This window comes from Pelmatolapia mariae, linkage group LG16_19 (assembly GCF_036321145.2).
Source record: "Pelmatolapia mariae isolate MD_Pm_ZW linkage group LG16_19, Pm_UMD_F_2, whole genome shotgun sequence".
Lineage (NCBI taxonomy): Eukaryota > Metazoa > Chordata > Actinopteri > Cichliformes > Cichlidae > Pelmatolapia > Pelmatolapia mariae.
Window position 1 is genome coordinate 59,147,209 of NC_086241.1, and position 19,844 is coordinate 59,167,052.

The following is a 19,844-nucleotide window of genomic DNA, read 5'->3' on the forward strand; positions in this document are numbered from 1 at the left end:
AAAAATTTTATAGACTGGAAAGGATCATGCACATGCAGGTCAGTATATGCAGTGAAAGAAAATGCTGAAACTTCAAGGGTTTTCTTGAAAGGGTGAGTTAATCTTCCAGGGAAAGAAATGCTGACAGATGATGATAAAAATGTTTATTGTTGTTTCGTAACTACACAAATTACTGCACACTTTAACAAGCTTTTCATATTACAATAATTCAGAACAAATGCGATAGTCTTACCTCGGGGCAGCAATAATCACAACACTAAAACTAATGGTAATCATTTCAGCAGATATAGCCGTCATTGTGAAACAATGACATTTTGCACCACCACACCACGGTAATGGATTAGATTATATGAGAATAATTTTTGCAAAAGGGGATCATATATAGCATATATGCTTGTAATCAAAACTTTATATGTCAAATGTCATTGTATTACTGTGTGACAGGTGGAGGTAGGATCCAATAGCCAAAGGGGAACTACTAGGAACGGGGAACTAATCAGTTAGGAGATAAAAAACTAGATTACAAGGGAAACACAGCACACAAGAAAAGACAGAGGAAACGAGACAACACAACAACAAGCAGAGGAAGACAGACGACTTAAATACACACAGGATAACGACAGGATGGGAAACAGGATGGAACACACTGGAACTAATACAGACTAACAGGACAGGGGAAGCGGAACTGAGCACACTGAACACAGGGTGAGAGATTTTCAAAATAAAACAGGAAGTATGATAATCACAGAGAAACAGACATGGAAACAAGACTGACTGGGGAGACAGAAAGAAAACACCGAACGCAGAGACAAGAGTTAAACAAAAATGAAGACATGGCCAAGACTAGAAACTACAAATAGTACACAAACCAGAAAAACAACTAAAAGCAAAACCAGGTGTATACACCAAATCTTAGAATATTAAATAAAGGAGAATCCAGAGTCCAAATACAATACAAAAACCCTGGATTACAGATCCAGTACTGTCCCCCCGCACCCTTCAAAAACACTAGTGAAAAGCTTCGTTACAGTGTAAAAACAGTCAAATTCAGCTGTTTATTTTAAACTCCCAGCATCTTCTTCACCATGTATCCTGGCATGTTGTACAAGAAAAGAGCCATTATGGCCAGCAGGAGGAGAGCAGTGACAATCTTGATGGTCAGCCACCTGTACTGGTCACAAACCAGGCGTTTCACAGCTTTGAGGGGGATGAGGAACCAGAGGAGGGCAACATCTGGACGGCTGGTGGAGTACAGAGTTATAAACACTGCGTTAGACAAATAACATCAAATAACTGACAAACCAATTTTCTTTCCGAACATCTAGAGGTTGTCACCAATTGGCTTGTACTACATTAAAAACATAAATGAGAAAAAACCAACATATTTGAACCCCATACTCACTGATGACAAAACAACACTGCATGCACTCTTTTTTTAGTTTTCTATTGAGCACTAAACAAAGAAGGCATTCATATAGAGATAAATGGATTGTCCAGATCTCAGTTTATTCACAAATTTAAAATATCATACACAGATGCAAAGCAAAAAACTGAATTCAAACACAATATACTCACTTTTAAACCAGTACAACATATGAAGGTGACTAATGTTCAGTTATTTTAAAAACAAGCACTGAAAATACAGAAAACACTATTTCAACAAACAAGAAAAACTGCAACAACAACAACAACAAAAACCCCTCTAATATGATTTGTACACATTAATAAACAATATCAGACACACTCAAGTAATAAGTATTATCAGTAGTGTTACTGTGATAGTGCCTGTTTAACAATGTGGTGGTTAATTTAAGATATTGTAAAGCTGAAAACCATTCACAACAGAATACAAGTTATCACTGAACACACAGTCTTTGAAAAGGTAAAAACCTCAGCTGTTTCTCTTAAGCTCCCAGCATCTTCTTCACCATGTATCCAGGCATGTTGTATATGAAAAGAGCAAAGATGGCCAGCAGGAGAAGAGCAGTGACAATCTTGATGGTCAGCCACCTGTACTGGTCACAAATCAGGTGTTTCGCAGCTTTGAAGGGGATGAGGAACCAGAGGAGGGCAACATCTGGACGGCTGGTGGAGTACAGAGATGTAAAAAGACGTTAAAGAAGCCAAAGCCATTTTGGCCCACAGATAAGCAAAATAATCGAATACTTGCATGATGGAAATACCCACATGATTTAACAAGCAAAGGTTACTGGTTACCTGTTTAACACCATAACTGATTCCATAGGAATTAAGAATTAAGTAGCAGCAAGGTGATGCTAGTCAAAATGCACTTGGCTAACTGATCATCAGCAAATGTAAGCACCTCTATAAAAGCACTATTTTGGCAGTTTGCTGGTCTGGAGCATTCAGGTGTTTGTTAACGAACTCTTTTAACAGGAGCCAGACTCAGGGAGGAAGGGCCATCTGCAATTCACACTCCAATGAATGCATCGGGAGTAACTTGGGCTTCAGTATCACAAGTATATATTGGCATACAGACTCAACCAGGGAACAAACCACCAACTTTCCACTTAGTCAACATCTTGCTCTACATCCTGAGCCATAGCCACTAATAGAAATATTTCAGAAATGAGCTTCTGCTTTTCTGCTTCCAACTTGTTACCATGCAGAAGTGACTGCTGACCTCTCTGTTTTATTTTTTTCAGGTGCATTATATGTTTAGTACTTATCCATTCATTCACTCGTCCATTTTCTTTTGCTTGCCCAGTTCAAGGTTGTGTGCATTGCTGAAACCAATCCCTGCGACGCTCTGAACAAGCTGCCAATCTATCACAAGGCTTAAGTTCTTATATCTCAGAAGAAATAAACTAGGTTTCATCTGTTGAGGTGGTGCTAAAAATTGAATTTTACATGCTTAGCAACCACCTTGCAACCTAGGCTAAAATGACCAATTTTAGGCAAATGTATAACGTCTAACATCCCTATTGTTATTTTCATTTTTTGGCTTTTTTTGACTATTATTAAGTATATTGATTTATGAGCAGCATGAACAGGCCAAACAGTACTGTAGCGTGGGTGTGTGAAAGTTAATTTGGCAGATTTCTTAAAGAATATGGTTTCTGAATCCTTTCTTAGTGCATGTTGTTTTCTTGGTACATCTTTGTACATTTTAATGTATTGCTTCATTGCTTGTATTTAGTTTTAAAAGTGCTGACTCAATAGAAAAAGTGCACAGGAAGTTTGGAGGAGAGAGTGAGACAGAAGTTCTAAGACTAGTCTGCTGGAACCATGTGCAGAGCATCTTAAGCTCCCAGCATTTTCTTCACCATGTAACCGGGCGTGCTGTAGAGAAAAAGAGTGAGCACAGCCAGCAGCAGGAGAGCAGTGACAATCCTGATGACCAGCCACTTGTACTGGGTGCAGACCAATTGTTTAATGGCCTTATAGGGAGTGAGGAACCACAAAAGGCTGGTGTCAGGATGGCTGGAAGGACAAAAATGTACACGTTTAGTATTACAGATTTGAAGGCCTTTAGAGCATTTTACTGTTATTCTTTTTCTACATTAAAACTGAGTTAATTCTTTGAAAGTAAGTGGACTCCCTGAAACAACAATAAAGCAGAAAGCAGGATGGGGAAAAATACTTCTAGTTAGAAATAAGGATAAGAAACAGCAACTTACCGAGTAAAGAAAGAAGATCCTAGGTCTAAGTCCAGCGCTTGACTGAAGCAAATTCCTTCAACTGTCTTTCCTCAGTTCATGAAATTGCTTATTGCTTTTTATGCAAGTTTAATATTGCTTTTTATATGTTTTTTAATGACTGTTTAACAGGCGTTTTTTTTTTTTTTACAATAATTGATTTAACAATTCAATTTACCACTATATCTATTATGTTCTCTGTTTTTCTTTTTTTCCCCCTTACCTGTTGAATGATGTTTGTTCGGACTGTCAACTTTTAAACCTGCATGTGTCTGTGCAGGTACAGGTATGTGTACACGGACACACTATTTAGTATGTGACTGTTTCTGTTTATAGGAGGGGTTTATGTAGAAGCCAAAAGAATATACTTGACCATGCCGCTGAAAAAATTCAATCAAAAGAATGGATGATAGTAAAACATCCTTCATACTTGGGTTTCTCCAGTGGTTCTGGTTCATTTCGTCCTTCACCAACTGGACTTTTCTCTGCCTCCTCTCCTGTCAGAAGGTGCAGCTCTGCTTCCACTTTTCCCTGTAAAGACAAAAAACAGTATGAGTGATATGGATTCACGCTATTACCTAAAGCAAAGATGTCAAACTCATTTTATAACGTGGGTGAGACCAGTGAACTCTGCATACAAAGGTTTAACTACACATTTAATCCTGGAGATATGCTATGAAACAGTGTGCTTTACTGCTTGCGTTAGCATTACAAAAATGAGTCATTCCCTATTTAGAACCATAATTTCAGGTGGTGCTTTGGTGTGACTGACCGTAAGCTCAAACTCATCATCTTCATTCCTGGCCACAAAGGGCCACCAGCCTTTGATCCTCTTCTGTTTGAAGATGGAGACCATGGGCATCTCTCCTTCATTTGTCACCATTTCAATGGTACACTGCTTGGGAGTCTTGGCGCCACGTGGGAAACGGTTCAAGTCCAGCTCAATTGCACCTATGAAGACATTTTTTCTACAGTAAATGTCAAATAAGTAGGAAGGTTAAGCCATCTTAATGTCATTACGCCTAAATTTACAATGTTGCCTGCTGTGTTAGTGGTGTTTCACAAACAAGCTCTTATGAGTAGCGATGTTTTTTAGCTTAATGATTTTTGACAATACCCAGGAAATCATCTGCTGAGAAATGGTCGGCATCCCACACTTGCAGGTTAAGACGAGCAGGGATCTTGTACTCAGTCTCATCCCACGCAAACATGGACTCTTTTTTGGAGATGACGATCTTCTCCTCTGCCATGAGGTAATCAAACGGGTAGATGAAGCGCCAGTTGAAATTCCCCTCCCCAGTGATGGAGTGATAGTGGACATCAGTGTCCTGTTTGTCCTCCTGCTGCCCTTTTAACCAACTGTGAGAAAAGGGGGGGATTTGTAAATGTTTCCGTATCGGGAATCTGATTTGACTGATTTCTGCTCATAAACAAATAAACAAAAAACAAAAGATACATTATTACCCTCGCACAAATATATCACTAGATTTCTCGCCAGTGAAGATGTCATCATCCTCCAGAACGACTTCGTCTGTGTTCCAAATTATGACCCTCAGTTCAAACCTGTACAAACGCAAAAACACTAATCAATGATCAATAGTGATTGGTAAAAACCTCAAATTAAACTGCATCATTTATTCAAATACGTTAAGATGGTTTTGAACTTTATACTGTGTGTGTTAAAGCTGAAAGATGACTGTTGAAACCATACTTCTTTGGTTTCCTTGGGGAAATGTCAAGTGCAGGACCAGGTGCTGTCATATCTTTAGGGAACATATCCACCCACATCTCAATTCTTCCCTAAACAAAGTACAGGATGAGATTTTTTTTTTCAATATGCAAATAATCTGTAGAAGCTAATTCCAACATACAAGCCTTTTTCATCAAAAGTTATTATGTTTAAATAACTTTACACACTTGCTCAATTCCTGGTTTATCAGGGTGGAGCAGAGGTCTGGTCTCCACGTGTTCTGGGACAAGCTTGCAGCCAGCTCGTGGAATTTCTTCCCAGTGGTTCAGGACAGTAAGGGCAAGGTGTTCATCTGTCTGCTTCTTCAGACCTGACAAACATCATCACAAAAGTTTGTGTATTTTTTAAAGTGAATATTATCAAATGAAATTAAGCTTTCCCTTTAAACTGTTTAAGCATTTATCAGACTTGATGCGTGTCCAATCATCCAGGTAAGTAAATGCCAAAAAGTTGATGAACAGAATCAACTTTTTGGCATTTATCAGACCAGTTTGTCAGTAGTACCAGCATGAAACTGTGCATTAGCAACCTCACAAACAAGCACACAACAAGTATTGGAGAGAGTATGTCCCACTACAGCAATATTGCCTTTCTTTAGTAAGTTACAGAGAAATGAAGTGGGAGAAACAGAAGGTCATTGAATACCATTTTCATCCTCTATCTCTGTTGGTGCCATGAAGACACGATTCTCCACCTTCACTCTTCCTGCAGGACCATAGTGAGGCCCATCCAGTTTGCCATCCTTACACAGCTTAGCCAGGATGTGGGTGGGTTTCATCGGGTCACGCCACACATTGTAACCATGGCTACAAAAAAGGGTTAAAAAATTTTTTTTAAACTATAATCAAATGAAAGTAAATGGTGACATTTTAAAACTCTAAAAAACCTTCACACACACACACACACACACACACACACACACACACACACACACACACACACACACACACACACACACACACACACAGATATAATGGGTTTAATATTAAAGGAAGACTTTAACACAAATCAAATTCATCTACAGCAGGGATGTCAAACTCATTTTACATCACGGGCCACAGCCCACTTTTATGTTAATTGATTGTTTAACTGTGACTTAATTAGTTTGGGGAAGTACAACTGGGCATGTGGATGTCTTGCAGAAAAAGCTGTAAAACGTATGAAAGTAAAAGTATGAAATGTATGCCTCCTTCACATTTTACAGTGGCCCAGATTAGGAGCCTTTGCCAGGCCAATTCTGGGCCCTGAGCCTTGGCTTGTGACACCCCTGATCTAGACTGATTTGATGTAAGTTGCCCAGTTTTGGAGATTAATTTAATTGCCTTTTTACCCTGTTGGGCTTCTCGAGAAATCATGATGTCTTTACTCCAAACTTTATCATAAACAGTTTTAAGTACAACAGGAACTAGGTTTTTCTTGATATCTATGAAGACAGACTAGCAACAGGTTAACTATTAATGGTGGCTGTGAGCTATAATGTTAGCTAGCTGAACGCTTTCATTTGATTGAATTTGTAGTAAAGTTTGTGGTGAAGAGCAGTGCATCTATTAAAAATGAACAAATTAAAGTACTGGGTTTTTTTGTTTTTGCTTTCATGTTGGCTAATGCTACTTGAGTCAACAGATTGTGTGATCCTTACATTGCGTAGGCGCGTGTGATACCACATGTGGCTCTGTGTTTGCTGTAGAAACGGTTCTCGAGGTCAATTTTGGTTTCTCCAATGAGATCATCAGTTCCCACCAAGTCCCAGTCATAAATTGACACAGTTAATGTGGAATCCATTGGGAATGTGGCCTCCACATCAAAAGATCTAATAAGAGACAGATTTTCTTTTTAAGGTTTTAATTAAAATTCAATATATTCACAAAAAATAAAAACTTGTAAGATCGTATAGATAAGGCCGCGATGCTCTAAAATTACTTACTTGCCAAACAGTGGGTTCAGCTGTTTTGAGATGTAGTTCTCTTTGTCTTTTATCTCTGTTTTTCCAAGTTTTATTGCAATGTAGGGGTCGGCTTTACCGTTTATGTCTGCTGGATGCAGATCAGTTGCCTATGAAAAAAATTGGATAAATTTGAGTATGATAATAATAAGTAAGTCTAGCATTCTCGGCTATGACCGGTAACCAGCCAGTCAGCCTTAAACATTTCCAAATGTGGGTGGGTATTTGAAAGAAACTCTCAAAGGCAAAGTGGCTAAAGCTAACGTATGCAGAGCTCAGAACCATCCACAAGCTAGCACCCTTGGTATGAACCTCACTATGAGCACTCAAAGGAGCTAAAGGACCTCTTCCCAGGATATTGAAATAAATATTCACAGCAGAGCACATAGCTTACCCTGATGACATAGATCCGAACAAGGACGTTAATGGGATCATTGCTAGGAATGTTATTAAACATTCCCATGTTGGAATCAAAGTTCATGTCTCTTGGCATATCATCCGACACTTTGTACATGCACAGCGAACCCTGAATTGACACAGCGATACAAATGAAAGGGTATTCAGAGGAAAATATGAAAGAATTATTTAAAGAGCTTTGACTTTCATTATCAATGAAAAAGAAGAGACAATTTCTTACTTTGAATTTTCCAACAATCCTATCTTCATCTGTCACATTCTGATCATCATCATCACCGGCTTTTCCCCTGTACAGGTTAAAACTGTGCAGCCAGTCCTCAAAGTTATCAAAGTCGCTTTCCAGTTCCTTAGGATACACCTGAACACAGATAAGTGTATATATAAACACATAAATTAGGTTTGGAAAGACTTGTTTTCTAAGACTGTGTCTGTATGTCGCAGTCACAACTGTATACCTTCAGCTCATCCAGCTTTGGCTTTTTCTTTTCATAAGGGTCGACTGCCGGTTTCTTCTTATCTTTCTTTCCTTTTCCCTTCTTTGTGCCTTTCACAGGAGAGTCATCAGGTTTGATATCTGAGTACAGGTTAGTAGTGAGGACACAGGGACAGGGAGAAGGAGCAGAGCGCTCGAGACATGAATTCCACATGAAAGTTGCCATTACGGTACAAAGCAAGCATGCCATTGAACTCCTGAAGTATAGAGTTCAGTGAGAATGCTTGGTATTGTGACGGGATCCTCCAGGTAAGCTGTAGGTATTAGCTGATTCTTTATTGTGTGTCATGCTCCATCATCTTTGTGTTTTTAGTCACTGTCTTGTTATTGACAACTTTCATGGCTAGCATATGACAAATATGCATGTATGGGAGAAGAAAACAAGCAATTGTCCTACGAATGGAAATTTGGATTCATGTCAGCATCTACATGGAGGCATTCTTGGGCTATGAAGGCTATGAGGTTCACTACTGCACTGTAGAACAAAACAACAGAGTTAGTGAGCTAATAAAGGATGAATTTTAAACTTAGGCACACGTGTCAAATTATGAACATCACAGATTTTTATTAAAGCACATAAAAACAATATTCAGCAAACACAAAAACATATGGAGATGCAATTAGTGGATTTTAAAACTGATGACAAAAAAGAAGAAATTTAAGGTTTCTTTTTCTTTTTTTACCTCCACCATCTGCAATGTCCATGTCATCTTTGTCCTCTGAGTCTGAGAGAGCTGCCTCTTGAGCCTTGAGTGACTGAAAGAGTAAAGCTCTATTTCTTAACTGTCTAGACCAAACATAACCTCCTACTTATCAGCTATAGTATCAAGGTTAAGATCCATTAAGTCTAAATAAAGTCTTGAAGAAAAATTCAATCTACAGCACTGTGCAAAAGTCTTTAGCTGCCCTTTATATTGAAAGGAAATTTGAAAATAGTTGCAATGATTTACTGAAACATGAAAACAAATACAGAAATGTTGTATATAAAGAAAGAACTGTTTGTAAAGATTGAATGAGCTTGAAAGTTAATATTTGGTATGATCACCTTTATTCTTCAACACAGCCAAAGCTCTCTTAGGCAAGATTTCTTGTTATTTCTTTAAATAGTTTTCAGGAATAGTTCTCCTGGATTTATGAAGGACATTCAAAGCTCTTCTCTGGATGTTGACTGCCTTTTGTTCCATTCTTTGCAAAGATTATCCCACAATGCATCAGTAATGTTGAGGTCCGGGAAGGCCAGTCCATGACTGATAGTGTCTCAGTGTTGTACCTCTCTCCTGATCTCCTTGATCCATGCTGACAATGATTTGAACCAAAAGTTTCAAATTAGAATTCATAACCCTATTAGACCCATTATTACTGATTTTCAGCTCAGGCCTTGTGTTATTTGTCACACCGCAGCCTTTTCTCCCTGTTTCTCTTCCTTAAGAATGGCTTCTTGACAGCCATCCTTCCACTGAGAGCATTTCTGATGAGGCTTGAATGAGCAGTAGATATATAGACCTAAGGAGATGCATCGCCCAGATTCTGTGTGATTTCTTGCTGCCCTTTTTTCCTACTTCTTAATGATATGACGATAGTTTTTAGGCCTGCTGCTTTTGATTTTGTCCTCCACTTTTACCAGTTTCTTTAATTTTTTAAAGGACACATTGCACATAATGGCGATATATGCAAAGTTTTTGTCATGGTCCTGGGTCGAGCGACCCAGTGTTTGAGTTTTATGTATCTTTTGTATTCATTTGTGCCCTAGTTTAGCTCGTCTAGTTTATTTTGAGATTGCTGTTTAGTCCTTTGTTCCTTTGTTGTTTATGTCATCTCCCCCTGCACTAAGTCTCCCTGGTTCATGTGTCATGTCTGCGTGGTTATGTTTAGTTCATGTCATGTCTAATCTCCATGTTTCCTGTTTTACTTTGAAAGTCTGTATTCTATGTCAGTGTATTCAGTTTCACTTCTCCTGTCCTGTCGTTAGGTTCATGTGTGTCAGCTATGTTCCCATGTGTGGCCACTTCCCCTGATTATCCCTCATGTGTATTTAGTCTCTGTGTTTCATGCAGTCTGTGTCGCGTCGTCTGTGTTTCCACCCTCCATGTTGTCACAGCCAGTCTCTGTATTTATAGTTATGGTTTCCCGTGTCTTCATAGCTTTTCCTAGTATCATTTTCCCAGTTTAGTTATAGTTTAGTTTGTCACTGCGTTTCTGCCTTGTTTGCACTTCTTGTCACCAGCCACAATAAAGGCTCGCTTTCAGTTAAGTTTACCCCAGTCTACTCTCGTGTGTTCGCACCTGGGTCCACACACACACCACCGCACGGTCTGCCTCCTCAGATCGTGACAGTTTTTGGCTAATAACTCTTTGGGAAACGCCTTTTTCATTCAGAACACTTGTTCATCCCTCGTTCCACCTTTTTATGTTTATATAGGTCATTGATACTAAATTTTAAAAAAGCAGTTTCTCGGAAAATGGTCACGTAGAAGAACTGGACTCTAAATAAGTGAAAAAGCAGCCAATATCCAAAGAAAAACTGTGAAAGTCCCACAGAAATCCTGGAGCACTATTGCTCAAGAACACTTTAAAAAAAATTTAAAAGACAGTTAGTAAGCAAAACATAAAGAAATGAGACACAACTCAAAACTTTCATGTAGTACTGTATCATCATACTTTGCAACATTGTTAACATTATATAATCAGTCAAAAGAAGGCTTGTTACCTCTGTCAAAGTTTCAATGGAAGCGAAATATTTGGACCACCAGTCCAGCATGCTCTCATCAAGTTCCTCCTCCTCCATCTCATCACCCTTCTTCCTCTTCTTTTTCTTCCCTTTGCCATCCTTGTCATCATCCTTTGTATAAAATTAACACAGATCTTTTGATTAAGGCTTTGAGACATCTTGATTCACCATGAAATAAAATACTGCAGTTTGATTTATAAATCAAGCAAGCACAGATCTCTACTTACCTCAACTTTGACCACAGCATCGGAGCCCTACAAAGGAACACCAGATTGTGTTTAGTTTGTATTTTTTATCTCTGTAATTTTCAAATTTTCAAAAGTTACACTTACACAGTCAAGTTTGACCACAGTTTCCACTTTCTTAAAAGAAGGCTCAGAATCCATGCTGACAACAATAATTTCCTCTGAAAGAAAAAAAAACATCATTACAAACTGTCAGACAATACTGTATGGCGCAAACATGTATACTACTTTTCAGTTATTTGATACCTGTAGTGGACCAGTTGTTGGCTTGCTTGTCAGCTCCCCTGTAGATGAACTTCCGCAGAGTGGTGACAGCATGAGAGCCAACCAAAGTGTAGCGGCCAAAAGCTCTACAATCCACTACTCGGATGTTCAGCGGCGGGTGAAGCAACTCATTTTCAGGCAAGTCCTGACACACAAAATCCAGAGTGAGTTCATGCAGAGCAGGTGTGGTGGCTGACATGAGTCAACCCATGCTTCAGTTCTATGTTTGAACGCAAATGCATTGATGGAAAAATATATCAATAGTGCCAGTACGGTACCACTTCAAACCACTTGACAAGAGTGCTGAAGTTGGGGTTTTTCCTGTAGTTGGAGATGAGGGCAGACTGAACTCCCTTTCCAGCACATTCAATGTCCACGCGAGGCCGGTCCACCTGGGCGAGATTCACCCTCTTCAGGTCCCTCAAGCCCCAGAACAAAACCTAAAGAAAAGAAAGGTTAGCTGACATTACAGATGTTTTACTTTCTTTCAGTGAATGTCCGTCAGTTAACAGATGACATCAAAGCTATTCTGAAGTCTTTACTTCAATCCTGTACTTGCTGAGCACTGGTCTGATCCCCAGTGGTACTGGGAGGATTGGGCCACGGTCTATATCTGTAGGACCATCTATGGGAGGTAGGTCAGCTTTTCCATTGGGGCCAATCTAAAGGACGATATAAAGAACTATGAAGCAAATGAAGTGATGGAAGCATAAGCTCACGGCTTGATGGTGTCTGTACTTTGGAAAGCTAACCTGCAGCAGTTCAAAGGCTGCCAGCATTTCTCCAGCAGTGCAGTTTCCACGGTAGATCTGATAGTACTCCAGTTGGGGAGGAAAACGTGGGGGACCGTAGTGCTCATCAGCCATTTTGACCACAGGCTTAGCAAAGGTTCTGCCCATGAAGTCAGCTTTACCCTGAAAGCAAAGGACCAGACGCAGTGAAAAATTACATCTGATCTGATTATTTAAAAAAATGCTCTTCTTGGCTTGCCGTATTAGTGTTTATATTACAATGAGTGCATTTAAAAAAGCAATTAGAGAGCTGATTGTGAAGTAATTAGTCCCATTAGCAGGAAGAAACATGGCTCAAGGTGCACATGTTTCACACTAGATAAAAAGGACTGAAGGTAAAAGACAAAGTAAACAATGAAAGATCCCTAAAATAACCAGTGAACTGCAAAACAGATATGCATTTATGCACATTCAGAAAATGAGTGAATATCTAATCATTGTTTCTAAAAAAAAAAAAAGAAGAAGAACAAAAGCAACTTAATCTTTCTTGCAGTTAGTGGTTATAAAAAGTCAAAAATCCTGTTGGTCACATACAAAAGCACAAGTTTTACTTAAAGGAATGCAACAGGGATAAGTTAATCACGAGAGTCCATCAGGTCCTTATGGACATATCTTATTCCTCTTGCATGCCTTTCAAAGGAATCTACTCTGCACACATGACAGTGCTGCTACAGTACATCAAGCCAATCCACACTCTACTTATCCAAAGGGTCATCCAAAACAATGGTGTTTTTGTCAGGAGATAATATAAAATAGTCAGTCAGCAAACACATTCCTTCAGATATAATTCATGTCAGGTTGCTATGGAGACAAAGACAAACTCAATGAAATTAACCCAACCATTTATGCAAAAAAAAAATTAAAAAAAATGTAATCATAAAAATAAAAATATTGCGGGTATACCACATGCTACTTTTAGCCTCTTTAGACTCAGTTAGTCATACATTTCAACATACAAAAATGAAGGCTCATGGTAAGACTGCTGTCGAGGTTTTGCCCACATTATTATAAACAGAGAGGCCTCTGTATATCAAAATAACTCTTACCACTGTGTCTTGATCATAGAGCTCAATGACAATAATAGGAGGGTCATCTCTCAGTTCACTGGCCTCCCCAAACAACTCCACATTCTCAAAAACCAGCAGCTGGTCCCACGTGGGGCAGAGGGTCTCAGCCAGCACCTGCAAGAAGACAAAACGTTTAAAGTGATCGAGAACAGGTTCTCAAGCAAATAAAATTTCGTGCTAACAGGTGATCTCATTAAAAAACAACAACTTTTGAGCTTGCCCACCTCAGTGACTTGGCTTTGCGATGAGAAGAAAACTCTTGCAAATGGATCGGACAGACCTGTGCTGTCAGCGGCGAACAGGCTGCGAGCCTGGTACACGTGGACCCTCAGCTGGAAGATTTGTTTCACTACAGAGAAGTAAATTCTCATAAGTGACTCAAGAAGTATATAACAGTATATGTACTTCTTGATTAAGTTAGATTTAGAGATATTATACTTTTTTTTGTTTGTTTGCCATACACTCCATATAAAAGACAGGTTGCAGTTTCCAGGTGTAAAAAATGAAGCCAAGTAGCAAATCCCTCTAATGACCAGCAGGAGGTGCCCTTATGCTTTGGAAATTATGTGTGATCGTTCATTACTATTAAGGTTCAGAAAGACAATAAAGGCCACCTTAAAGAAATGAAAACTTTGTGATTGATGAGTTTCTATTGAATGGGTGATTAATGTCAGTCAAATCCACCCCTCACTCATAAAGACCAGTTTTACACCAAGATACAAATCTGTCTAAGGCTTCATGACAGGACCTCACTAACCAGTGGGTGACAGCATAGTGACTACGCCAATCTTTTAAACAGAGTCTATTTTGTGAGCATAGCATGTCCACCCACCTGCAGCCAATCAGAAGAAAGCTGGCTTAAAGCGAGGAAGGCCATAAAAAGAGTAAATATAACTATATGGTAAAGGATAATTTTGAACTGAGATTCTCACAAAGCTAATCTAGTAAAGTTGAAGAATAAATTTACACAGCTGTGAATGGGCATAATTTGTCACTTTAGCCACAGTGTGAATGGTAGATATCTGTTATGAGAAAAGCTGGTGTAAGGTGAGCTGCAAAATGGCCTTACTCATGTAGGTGAGGCTGATGGGTGGTGAGGCTGGCAAGCCGGGTCCTCTGGACAACTTATTTTCCTCAAATCCATTAGGTAAGCCACTCAGGTAGTCTTTGCGCTGCCTGCTCAGACCCAGCCACAGATAAATCTCTATCTTGGATTGCACTGTCCATCCAGCTGGTCCAAAGCCCTTTTTACCAGGAATCTTTATAAGAGGAAAATACAAAACACTTTAGCTACTGAAGAACACAGAATACAGATACGGAAAAGTTTCATTATAGACTGGGAGTTTGTTTCAGAATAGATTAGGTACTCGCCCTGAGAAAGATTGTTTTGACTTTCCCACAGTCTTTTCCCTTCTCCTCGTCTATGCTGGAATAAAGGATGTCCTTAGAGGGGACACGTGCATAAGCAATACGCTTTCCATTGCCTATCATCCATATGAAAACATCTGGAACGCTGTGTTGAGGCTGCATTAAGAATGAATCTTCATTTAAACATGTTATTGAATAACCACTATAGAACATACAAATGCACCAAAAAAGATTATTTGTAAATAAAGACATAGACATAGATCTCACTTCCTCAGCCAGAAAGCGCAGCTTCGACAGGAAGTTCTGAGCCAGCTTCAGCTTATCTCTCACTGTGCTTTTTTTCACCTGTGACCTCATGGTCTTAGCTTGCTGACCAATGGCCTCCTAAAATGAGGAAAAGGTTCAGCAGTTAGCACAGTACAAATATAATCAATAGGTGGGAACAATAAAGATTACTCTTTTGAGTTAACGTACCACTTCCGACAAGCACAGCTTCAGTCTCTCCTTGTCAAGTTTGGTTCTGCCCGACTGACTCTGGTCCTTGTTTGCCAATGAAAGAAACTGACTGAAAGAGTTTAGGTTTGGTGAGTGCAAATGTTTACAATCATTAAAAACACTTAATGTGCAGCTTAGGTTTGTAACCACGGACCTGCATCCTTGGCTGAGTTCCTCAAGAACACCTCTAAGCCTGCGCTCGGGATAGGCCTTCTCTGTTTTAATGATCTCTTGCACATCATTCAGTCCATCCTCCTATGAAAGTAACATAACGATAATGATTTAAATTATGTTGGCGTTGACTTAGACAAACTTAGCTTTAAGTTAATGCATGACTTGCCAGTTTATCAGCAATGTTGTCAATGATGTTGGCATTATACAGCCTCCTTCTCTGGTCTTGCCACCAGCTCTTGATGTAAATGCACGGCTTCCTCTCAAAATATGGCAGATGGAAATAGTTTCTGTGGATTAAAATTAGAGCGTATCTAATATGTTATTTTTTTAAATACCTAAATCAATACTTCTAAACTGTTTTTACAATCTTTTAAATCAAAGCAAGAACTAAAAACTTTTGTATTGTATGTGATATTATTGCTCTGACCGGTCTGTGATGACAGGTTTCATGGGTGGGGTTGTTGCCACTGACTGCAGATCTCCATCGTCGTCCATCTCCTCTTCACTGGAATTGTTGATCAGTTCAGTTTCCTCTTCGTCTCCATCACCCTTCTTCCCCTTTGTTTTTGGTTTGACAACTCCATCATTCTCATTTCCATAATAACCTGGCAAGAACCATGATGTTAACAGTTAAACCATAAGATGTGGTACTTACTATATATCCAGCAATAATAGTATATATATGATTGTATATTAAAAAAACTACAGCAACACAGCTATTATTCTAATATAGTAAAGGATAAAACAGTGTAAAGATATTTAATAAAGGTCATTAGGCATGCTAATTTCTAAAAAAAAAAAAAGTCTGCTAAACACTAACACTGACAATGAGGTGATGGAAAGTACCTATGGTGACCTCAAAGTGTATGGGCTTATCACCAATCTTTCTATCAATCATTGTGGCCTCCAGGAAGGAACTGAAGAGGAAAAATTCCTCAACCTTTCCAGTGGCAGTCTGTGAAAACAAAAAATGGACAAGTATAATCATCTGTATATGAAAAAAGACTTATATAAAGGTGGCATCCATGTAAAATAAAGAAAAAGAAAAAAAAAGGTTAAAGCATTGTATTTCATTACATATTGACAACAATCAATTTATCCCATATTATGAGGCATACCACTGTGTTTAGCCACATTGATGCAAACAGCTATTAATAATACACCAGGTACTATTAATAATTCACAGTAATTGCAGGCACATAACCCATCAGTAGGAGAAACAGTTGGCTCCATCTGCATGGCTGCCCATCCAGGCAGGCATTCACCTCTGAGATGTTGGGTATTCCCTCCATCTGCACCTCTGTGGAGCTGGTAATTTCAGGTGAGGAGGTGTCCAGGAGCTCCATGCCAAGGCTGATGAGCAGACGGGCTCTGAAGGACACGCCCTCTCCAAGTCCATCATTTAACTCCTGGTATTCGTCCATCAGGGTGTAGGTACGAGTGGAGCCATACATGTTCACCCAAGCAGGCCCAAGAGTCGGAAGGAAGCCTGAAAAATAAAGAGAAAAGGGGATTTTAATCTAATGATTTGCAAGAGCAAAACTAACTGACATGTCAAAAGAAAATCTTCTGCAGTTAATTTGTGGAGAAGATATTTCTTCAAACATTTAAAGTTGCGTCACCTTTGTCCCCATCGTTAGAAATCTTGCGCAGGTCTAAGAAGTGCGTTCCTATCGCAACATCATTCACTTTATCCGAATCTCGGAGCTGGATCTTTATACGTTTGCAGAGTGGTGGAAACATCTCAGTGAAAACAATTTGCTCGTTCCAGATAGGCTCATAGCAGCTCTTCTGAACTGATGTTTTCCCCTGTAGTAATCACACATTGTAAACTTATGTTATGTCAGTGAGATTTAGATTTTGAGTTGGATGAGAAAAAAAAATGCTATATAGGGCAACGAACGCATGGCAGCTTTGTTAGCACTCACCTTCTGCCCAGCAAACTGTATTTGGACATAAGGATCAACCAGGTCCTTATTTTCTCCTATGAAGGCCTTTTTCACATTCGCCATGATGCTGGTGTTCATTCTGGGGAGCCCCTCAGCTCTGTAGATCTTCAAGTAATAACGAGCCCACTGCCTCTCTGCAGGCACCCCCTCAGGTAATAAGAGATTCCTGAAATAGAGAGTTAGTATATTTTCTTCACTAGTTTCTAATGTTAAAAAAAGAATACATCTGTGTTTTATTTACCCCTCTATGTCATCTTCTTCAGATTCATTTGCCTTGTGTGGAGTTTTTATAGTGTCCCCTTTAGCCACAACTGCAATATCACATTTAACATAGCCCTTACAGCCAGCTGTGATGTCATCAGGGTCAGACAAGAGAGCCCATTTGTGGTAAAACTGATGATCTACAAGTCAAGGAACACATATTTATTAATGCATTTGTATCATTAATGTAGTGATATTTTTAAAAAGCTGATCTCGATTAATTCTTTACCAGGCTGGGAGTAGATTGTGCCTACATCCATTTTAAAACTTCCAACCAAGGTCCCACTACGCAGAAGATTTTTGGAGTGCACTACCTATAGTTTGGTTTAGGGAAGTAAACAACACAGCATTTAGTGCGCTTGTGAAAAGGAACTGTTATCAGTGACTTTTATGTTTAACTATAAGGAACAGAACGACTCACAGACACTTTCAGGATTTTGTCAAACATAACATCTGGAGGGACGTGGAAGTCGAACACAAAATACTGGAGATACAAAAAGAGTTTTAATGACAATGATGCACAGTTGCCCTTTTAATAAACTTTAATAAATTATTATACATGATGTATATATGACAGACTGACTTCATTGTAATATGGGCAGTTGGTTGATTCCTTCATTGAGGTGTACTTTTTATCTTCTCCGATCTCCACGCAAACCATTGGATCCATGTTCAAGCCCACCAGCTGTCTGGCTTCAATCACTGTCACACTGACCTGGAATTAAATCATCAAATGTTTGTCTGCTATTGTATAAGAAGCACTACATTAAATATAAAAACATAAATACACTCAATAACAACTTTCCCTTGCCTGATAGTCTACTGGTCTTCCAGAGCTGGGCTCCATCTTGATGTCTGGCTTTGACCTGCATCGCAATGTGAACGTGGTTAATGTAGAGTGAGACGGATGCAAATAAATTATCTTCATTGTCATTATACAATGTATAATTAAAATAAAAATAATAAATAATCAGAATTAACAGAAATAGGTAAGTAACTAAAGATAAAAAATAAACTTAGCAGCACCAACACAGCGGCATTGTACACAACTTAGCTAGCGTAAAGCGTTTATAGTCAAGTGTGTAGTGAGGTGGAAACTTAAGTAGTGGAAGGAAATGCTAGGATAAACTGTTCCTCAGTCCACTCGTTCTCATTTTTATGGTTCTGAATGGTTTTGCAGGATGGCAGCAGTTTGAACAGAGAACGTCCAGGGTGTGTACTGTCCTTGCTGTTCAAGCACTACAGAACTCTTGCCTCTTATTAGACACGTTGGTGGTGACAGCTGTGACTGAGGCCAGTGAGATGGTGTCAGGGTCCACGCCTCCTCCCATGAACATGCCCTGGCGATCCAGGTCCTCTGTCTCCAAAATTGCTGGCTCATCTGTCGATCAAATAAAAGACACAGAGTGAGGAAAACGTGTTATTTTAGTAGCAGCGTTAATTCCAAAAATGTCATTACAAGAGAAGACCCCAAAATACCTTCAGCCTCTCCCAGCAGAGACAAAAGAGAATATAGCAGGTAGCCTGACTGCTGTGAGAGTGGCAGTCCAGTATTTACTTCAGGAAATAAAGCCAAAATACTACCCTTCCCAGATTGACACCAATGCCTTACACCATTAATAGTAGCGGCATTATATTAAGAGGACACAGAGAGATGAAACCATAGAACATAATTTGAAACCCATCCTGCTGACCTTTTGATGTGTTACATCTACCAATTAGAAGCAACAGTGCAGGATTAGTTATCTAATATCCAAATAGCTATTAGGCAATTTAAATGTTAACAAGATTGGCATACAAAAGCTGATATTTCTGTATTTTATATTCAGGATACTAATACATTTTGAAAAAAGTGGTTGCTGGGTTTTGAGTTAGTGGGTCTGTGCTATTTTGACCTAATCATCCATGTTGGCCAATACCTCCATTTCTGTCCTCCTTTTGTCCACGGTTCTTACTGCGCTTCATGGTTCACGACAATCCTCAAGTGCTCTGTGAAAAAAATAAAACAATAAAAAGTTCATAACAATTTTGTACTTTTCTTTTTATCAACATGAGTGAACTGTGTGTTTTTTGTTTTTTGTATATTTTCTATGCATGTTCTGTTGCCAGAAACAGCAACCAAACCCATTCTTCAGTAACACACCTGCAAAACCACAGCAGAATAAACCATGGCACTTTACTATTGGCCTGTGCTGCAGACAGAGGCTAAATTATTAGGGCTGTTTAAATTAAATGCTAAAA

At 39.1% G+C, this 19,844-nt stretch overlaps 1 protein-coding gene across 1 annotated transcript; it reads right to left on the bottom strand.

Moving 5' to 3' along the window:
- Positions 1-1,904: 1,904 nt before the first annotated feature.
- Positions 1,905-19,568, bottom strand: LOC134644779 (otoferlin-like). Its single transcript, XM_063497836.1, has 42 exons — positions 19,523-19,568; positions 18,858-18,984; positions 18,415-18,469; positions 18,187-18,318; positions 18,025-18,087; positions 17,833-17,917; positions 17,584-17,743; positions 17,322-17,508; positions 17,016-17,202; positions 16,659-16,882; positions 16,240-16,348; positions 15,821-15,998; positions 15,560-15,680; positions 15,374-15,474; positions 15,199-15,289; positions 14,992-15,108; positions 14,728-14,880; positions 14,426-14,615; positions 13,581-13,705; positions 13,336-13,470; positions 12,967-12,984; positions 12,251-12,412; positions 12,041-12,160; positions 11,777-11,938; positions 11,481-11,643; positions 11,322-11,395; positions 11,217-11,243; positions 10,969-11,100; positions 8,945-9,017; positions 8,224-8,342; positions 7,989-8,126; positions 7,746-7,877; positions 7,334-7,461; positions 7,049-7,219; positions 6,055-6,215; positions 5,577-5,719; positions 5,371-5,459; positions 5,124-5,222; positions 4,777-5,018; positions 4,432-4,610; positions 4,090-4,190; positions 1,905-2,085 (listed from the first exon to the last, which is right to left on the bottom strand). The coding sequence occupies exons 1-42, from the start codon at positions 19,566-19,568 to the stop codon at positions 1,905-1,907; spliced, it is 5,400 nt and encodes a 1,799-aa protein (XP_063353906.1).
- Positions 19,569-19,844: the final 276 nt, after the last annotated feature.